Source organism: Corvus brachyrhynchos, unplaced genomic scaffold (assembly GCF_000691975.1).
Source record: "Corvus brachyrhynchos isolate BGI_N302 unplaced genomic scaffold, ASM69197v1 scaffold32, whole genome shotgun sequence".
Taxonomy (NCBI): domain Eukaryota; kingdom Metazoa; phylum Chordata; class Aves; order Passeriformes; family Corvidae; genus Corvus; species Corvus brachyrhynchos.
In genome coordinates this window covers 13,616,304-13,623,816 of record NW_008237919.1, presented here as the reverse complement: position 1 = coordinate 13,623,816, position 7,513 = coordinate 13,616,304, and the positions used below count along the sequence as shown (strand labels likewise).

The 7,513-nt window shown below is 44.8% G+C and overlaps 1 protein-coding gene across 1 annotated transcript in view; it reads right to left on the bottom strand.

Moving 5' to 3' along the window:
- Positions 1-6: 6 nt before the first annotated feature.
- LOC103614828 (glioma pathogenesis-related protein 1) overlaps positions 7-7,513 on the bottom strand; it is a 10,909-nt gene continuing 3,402 nt past the window's right edge. Inside the window, exons 2-6 of the mRNA XM_008632819.2 lie at positions 5,688-5,933; positions 3,601-3,710; positions 1,775-1,857; positions 640-666; positions 7-556 (exon numbers count right to left, since the gene is read on the bottom strand). Coding sequence (XP_008631041.1) covers positions 405-556; positions 640-666; positions 1,775-1,857; positions 3,601-3,710; positions 5,688-5,933 — 618 coding nt within the window. The 3' untranslated portion in view covers positions 7-404. The remainder of the gene's footprint in view (positions 557-639; positions 667-1,774; positions 1,858-3,600; positions 3,711-5,687; positions 5,934-7,513) is intronic.

Sequence of the window (7,513 nt, the reverse complement as noted above, 5' to 3'; positions counted from 1 at the left end):
TGCTCTGCCTGTGACTTGGCTGTGGGCTAGGGCCTGGCTCCTGGGCTGGACATTCTCCAGCCCTTCCTAAAGTGTGTTGGGCAGCTGCCTGCACCTTAGTGTGCTGCCTGGACAATGTGCTCCTGTACCTACCAGAACACCAGCACACTGCTCCACTTTAAAAATATTTTAACTATTTAACTTTTAAAGCAATTTTAGTATCTAAAGCCATTTTAACTTTTAACTGGCTCTGAGCAATAAGGAAGCTGCTTATCAGTGCTTTTAACTATGACCTGCAATGCAGATGTTATTTCTGTATTTCTAAATCACCTGTGGATGCAAACAATGTCTCTACCAATGTTTTTGCTGCCAGCAACTTATGCAAGTGGAAGAGCCAAGTGCTCTTGTGGTCTTCTACATGTGTGTCACCCACTGGCAGGTACTAGAGACCAGTATTTGGGTATCAGCCAGGTGGCCAGAAATGTCAGTATTAGGAGTAATGATCTTAAAGCAGTAACGGAGATGCAGAACTCATCACATGCAGGTCTGTCCCACTCTGGATGCCAGTTGGAATCCTCTGTAAACAAAGCAATTTACTTGTTTTCAAGTATAACTGCAGCAAGGGCAACAAAAGGAAGCAGTAATTCCAGTGGTACTTACCAATGACTTTGTCACGCTCTGCATTTCCTGGAGAGATAAAAGAGATAAACATAAGCACACTTATAATTTAGAAACAATTTGACTCTAGCCAAAAGGGAATGAAATGCGAGCATCACAATGGGCTTATAGATACAGCTGATGTGTTTTTTCTCAGGAAGAAGCAAAGATCCACTGACTCTGGCAGACCCCTGCAGTGACTCTCAGGACTATGCTGAGGAGTGGTTGATCACAATTTTTTGACTTCTCCTCCCACCAGTGGCTGGTGTAGAGAGGATTCACCCCCCAAGGTGTGCTTCCCAAGATCACTTTGGCTTTTGCCCTGTGCCTTGTGTTTTGAGATCCTCAGCCTACAACATTAAACAGCGCTGTGAATCCAGGACTCCCTCACATTCCTGCGGTACTAGTGTTTAAATGCCATCTTCCCCCTCCTTTAGTTCACCAATGGTTGAGTGCTGGGGAAACTTTCGACCTCAGCTCCCCACAGGCCAATGTCCACAGCACAGTACCTTATCTTTATGGAAATTTCAGGTCTCCTTCCCTCCTGACTCCATTCAGGCAAAAGCCAAGTGCAGGCATATCAGGAAGGCTGCCAGACTTGGGCTGAGCATTGCATCTCCATGAAGGCTCTTGCATGTCAGATGGCAGATGGCCTAGCTGATGTTCACTGGAGTGAGCAGCTTTGGCAGTGCCACGGCTGCTCTCCCCACCCGCAGAGGCATGGCAGGCCAAAGCTTACTTGGACCTGCCCCAGCTCAAGCCACAGCTCACACATCATATAATAACCTGGAGCCCCCAGGATGGGACAGGTATCCCATTCTCTGCTTTCCATTTCTGCAAGTAGTAACTTCTGGCAGGGTAATAACACCTTAAACTGCAGCCACCGTATCTGCTGTATCACACCCTCCAGCACCTGAAGAGCAGACCCCCGTCCCATCACTCCCCAGGGTAGAAAACAGGCTCTTTCCACCCTCCTCACCTCTCTCTGTGTATCACTACCCACTTGGCTTCTGATTACAGATTTTCAGCCTATATTTAGGAACAGGAAAGTGCTATGCCTGCCTCCTGCCAGTATCTTTTGTGTGCTCTTTTCTTTCTACATGTGCTTGTGGAGGATGTCTGGTTGTCTTCTACTTACGACACATCTTGCTATCACACTGCTCGCCGCCGCAGTCTCTGCACGCATCTCCCGTCTTGTACGGGCGCACTGGGAAATTCCCACTGTGAAGGAAAATCACACTGCTCTCAAACAGCCCTTGGCAGAACATTAATACCTACTGCTAATTAGGTTTTAACACGAGTTTTGCTTCACTTGTGTTGATAGAGTGATGGTTTTTTCAGGAGTCCTGTCTGAGTGCCCTGTGCCCAAGCCATGCAGTGAAGAAGAACAGGTTAAGTGTAATGGGACACCTTGCTGTTTAGGAAACTGGAGACAGTAGTATTGCAAACCTGGGAATTAAAGCAGTCTCAAAGTTGAGTAATTTGTGTGCATGGAGACTCTAGACTTTCATAGCTGGCTCTAGCTATGGAAATGAGCAAGTTCTTTTACTGTATATGTACATGTGTATTCAGCCTCAAAGAGGGATGCTCTGGTGTTGGAGAATCTCTCATAGGTGGTGGTTTCATCCATATGTTGGTTAGTATTTTAGGAGTGATTTGGGTCTCTCCCCTGCTCCCTCCCTCTGCGAGTGGTGTGAGTGGGACCAACTACCTCTGCCCAGGCTGATACTGCACCAAACACAGCTCAGTGCTTCACTTTGCTCAAAGCATGGCCAAAGCAAGACTTACAGCATGCCTCAAACTGCCCATGAACACAGAGAGGGATTTTGTAAGCATGAAATCTCAGTAGGGAGATGAAACTTCATGATAAAAAACCTCATTACTTTCAGCAAGGTGAGGCTTTCATTGCTTGGTCTAAGCTGAAGAGTATGTTCACTTGAGGAAATTGTGTATGCATCTTGCCTTGCCTTGGCAGAGCTGAAATAAAGCAATGAAGCTGCTGCTTCTCAAAATCAGCAGCTGGATATGATATAACTGCACTTGTTAGCATGCAACTGCCCATTTGCAGTGTCCTCACCCAGCAGGGAAGGGCCCAGCTTTAAAGCCCCCTCTAGAGCCCCTTGCCTCTCCAGAGAGCACCCTGCCTGCTTTGCTGGGTGCTGGTCAGGGCAGCACTTCTCTTCCCCATGCCAACACAGGGCAAGAAATCCAGTGGGATTTTTCTGCACAACACATTTGGATGTGGGGCTTCTGGGTGCAGCAGCAGCTGTGTCATTTCAAGGTATCTAGTCAGGGGTACATATTCTTCCAAGGATGAGGCAAAGGCAAAAGGAATGTCAAACTTGCTTGAGCTCAAGGGTTGGCCTGGCCTTGGCCCAACACGGTATGCATGTAAAGCTGCATTTATACCGTGGTGGCATTAATTAGCTGGAGAAGAGAAAAATACATCCATCCTAGCTGGATATACTATGCATATGAAAGACCTCTGGATCAAATTTTGCTTTGAGCAGCCCTATCCTCATAAGCAGCCCTCAGCTGCTAAGACTGCAGGTTGCCAGCATTGCACACTTCAGTGTTTATCCAAGCCATTGACTTAGGGCCTTAATTCTGGGCCGTGTGGGAGTATCTTCAGACTTTGGGCTTGCACCTTGGCAACTGTCTGGGGCCATCTTGGCACTCAGGAGCAAGGGATTAATTTTTAGATGATCACTTCAGTATTTTCATGTCAACCTCTTATATTTAATCCTTTCTTCCAGTCTCACTGCTTTTTGGCTCCAATACATAGCCCTAGCTAGCAAATAAAAAAATGCTGGTTGGACAAAGGTGTACCTCTTTCTCTATTTTGGAGACCATTTCCTCCCACAAAAAACATGACTAAATGGACTGATCTAATAAATTTGCATGTTGTGGAAGGGAAGGGGTGGGACCCAAACACTGTGAAATATTTGCAACAAAAAACCTTACGGCGGCCCGTAGTTGCAGACGAAGTGTGCTGCGTTGCGTATGGTGGTGTATGCCACCTTGGGACAGAAGTGGACAGCACAGCCAACCTTGTAGCTTGCAGCCCAAACTACCTGCAAAGACAGACAGATGGATACACTGGTGACAAAGGCTTTGATTCAGCACCTGAAGAGTTAGGAGAAGACCTGCCCTCCTCTGTTTTATGGCATACAAATGAGATGAGGAGGACTCCTTGGGCAGGCTTCGCAGGAAAAAGCAGCAGTGATGGATCTCAAAATCATAGTTTGTTCTGAAAAAAGACTGATTATTTTACCCAATTCACCACGTATTTGCCAAAACGATGCTGAAATAAGAAATAACTGGCTGTTAACAGGTTGTTTTCCTTTCTTGCAAAGGAGAAAGGTGAAGTTCATCTCCTTTGTTTCAAGCTCATCCGTTAGCCTTCTGTTGTTCCTGCTGTGGGAGCTGAGTTCAAACCTGAAAAGGTTGCATGATCTGCTACAGCTCCTATGAGGGCTGGCTGCCCCTTTACTAAATCCTGTGGGGACATAAAGCAAATTGCCAGAAGGCACTGGTATTATGGCAGGAGCAGGGAGGAGGATTGTGTCTGGGCTGCAGTCCTGCCTTTTAACATCATGGCCATGACTAAGGTAATCTAGAGGCAAGGCCATTACTTCACTTACTGATCCTCTCTCTACCAGAACCTTTTCTGTGGGACCCAGCATCCTATCAGAGTGCAGCCAAATGCTGCAGTCCTGGAAAAGTAAGTCCTGTGACAGCAGCAGAGGGGAGACAAGGGCACAGCAGTACTTGAGGGTGATAAAACAGCAGCAATGACTGACTACATGAGCAATATGGAAGGATCCTGGCAACCTAGCACATAAATACATTTGTGCCTCCACTGACTTAAAGGGGGAGGTCTGGCTCTTTCCGTTTATGCCTGTTTGGTGCCAGCTATGGGAAGAAGGGACAATCCTCAGGCTCCTGAGGATCTTCTCAGTGCAGTGGCAGAGCAGAGGTTGCTCCTGGCACTAGCCATAGACAACTTAATTCCTGTGGACTGTGAAGGACTGAATAAAAGGACCTTCCCCATCCCAGGGGGCCACTGACTGAGCAGTGATTTGTAGTAACTGCAGTAATTGTGCCCAGGGAAAATTCTCTTCTCCACAGTTGGGAAGAAGAAAAGGAATGAGGAGTTCCCCGGCAATAAAGACCCAAGGATACCTCCTGAGGCTGGCAGATATACATCTTCTAGCTACAGTCACTATAACTGCTAACTCCCAGTGAGAATTATCTTATATTTTCATTCTACCCCCATGAAACTGCATGGGCTGCTCCTCTACAAACACCATGGTCAACAGCACTGTGCCTTAGTACCAGGTAAGGTGTGCTTCTGTGCAGCTTCCAGGTGCTGACTCTTGCAATGTCCTTGAGAGCAAGCTCAAAGAGCAACAGTCACCCCTCACAACTCCTGCACCCAAGTATCTTCCCTGCACACAAGTTCGGAAAGCCCACCAGCTTTTACCTCATCTACTCAAGTCCTGGATGCACATGTATATCTCTGCAAAAAAAATTAAATAGCTTCAGGTCAAAATTTAACCCTAGAGCTGCTATTGCAAGCTGTCCTGCTTTCCTATAGCTGTGGGTAGTGGTTGCAGGCTTGCATGGAAGCAGCACTCCTTTTCCTCACTTTGCCCACTTCCTTTGGGAATAGCAGTTGGACAAAGTGTGCACATGGTGTTTGCAGAACTGCAGACATCTCTTTTCATGATGGTACTTCTCCAGTCCTTGGCATTTGAAGTCTGCTTAACAGAGCTGGGACCTCATTCCACTCATGCACTGCAGCCCACAGCCATTGCCATTGCCTGTTTTTTGGGCACTGCTTGGCTAACCTGACTGTTTGATGGCTGAACTATTTTCTTCCAAAAAAAACCCAACCCAAAATGGAAAAATAAGAACATCTGGTGCACATAGACATATAGTAAGACTATACAACCTGGAAGTTCATTGAATCTCAACAGAAAAGTAGAGTTTTTGATTCAAAATGGCAAAGCTGGCTCATGGTTTAGATGGAGAAATGCAATGCCTACCTGTGTATAGTGGCCACATACTTTACTGCACCGATTGGCATTGTAAGTGTAGTATTTGACCTCATTGTACCAAGAGGTGATGGCTCCTTTCACAGTAAAGGCAGAAATTGAGCCTGTCCAGAGGTTTTCTCCAGCAGTATGAAATCTGGGGTGAACTTTCCCTCGCTCTTTGAGGTATATATTATGTTTAAATACGCATTTCTTTACCCAGCCTTTCGCAGTCTTTGCCAAATCTGGATCCCAACTCTGCAAAATAAAGACAATTAAAAATCACTTTGATATATTAGCAGTGCTAATATATATCCTTATATATTCAGAGCAGCTTTCAGGAAAATATGAGTCTCAATAGTGTAGATGCTTTTGGTTAATTCATTTTTTACTTCTGTTGAGACTTACAGAGCTGCATGGCAGATTGGCTTGTAGGTTTGTTTCTGATTTGAACTTAAATTGCTGATTAAGCTTGAAGAAATTTTTGGGGTGGTGTATGATCTTGGCTGACTGGTTTGTTGGACACCAAGTGCTGTACATCAGTCAAATACAGTGTTTGTGGCACAATGAGCATTTCAAGGTTGTGCTGGCCATGACAGAACATTAATGTAAATTAAAACGAATTTACATGAAATCTGGAAAATGAGGGTTATGCTTACCATACCAATAATGCAAGTCTTGTGTAGCCTCATATTTGCTTCAGGCCATGGCTTGCAGGTCAGTTCACAAACACACTGGGATTTTGGGGACAGTTTAAACCCAACCCTTTGGTGAGCATCATTGTGCTTGGTGGCTTGAAACATTAGTGCTGAATTCATATTTGTGGAATGACTCATTCACTTGCCATTCAATTTTACAGGAAGTGGTTATTTAAGCAATTGAGTTATGTAAATGTCATTTGTTTGCACTGGAGGTGGTGTCTGCTCTTGCTGGGTTTTCTTGTGCACACACCTTGACTGAGTGATTACAGCACTGTAGCTCCTGGTAGATACAATACCACAAGTGCATGCTTGTAGTCCTAGTTATACTTTGTGTTATGTAAATGAAGTTGTCCAGCACTGAACTATTTGGTTTTGAAGTTTTTTTTAAAAATAAACTTTTTATTTGTCCTCGTCTGAATTAACTGAAATAGCTCACTTGCTTGTGCAAATGATGGTAACACTAGGGAAATTGTTTTGAATGGATCAGAAATGATGAAGGAAAAGGTATATTTTACAATCTACCTTTTTGTAGATTTTTTGGTAAAATTTAACAAAGCTAACTTGTTAGATATTAACATCTATATTTTACCTAAGTAACCTTTTTTTGTAACATAGCTAAGTCTGAAACAATGTGTATCATTTATACTACCAATTAGTAATTAAAAGTCCCAAGATCACACCAAAATGCCTCTACAGAAATTTGAAAATATTTTGTAACCTATGTCTTCCATTTCTTCCTTTGCCTAATGTTTGTAGAGGTTGTATTTTCCTACTGTGGAGGGGTGGATGCTGGCCAGGTGCCAACCAAAGCCACTCTATCACTGCCCTCCTCAGCTGGGCAGGGGAGAGAAAATGCAACCAAAGGCTCCTGGATTGAGATAAGGACAGGGAGAGATCATCCACCAGTTACTGTCATGGGCAAAAGAGATTCAGCTTGGGGAAATTAATTATATTTATTACAATTTGAAACACTTTCCTCCCACCTCTCCCTTCTTCCAGGACTTAACTTCAGTCCTGATTTTCCACTCCCTCCTCTGCCCCAGCAGCACACAGGCACACGAATTAGGGGTTACGCTCTGTTCATCAAACACTGTCCCTCTTGCTCCCTCCCCCTCAGAGGGAGGACTCCTCACACTC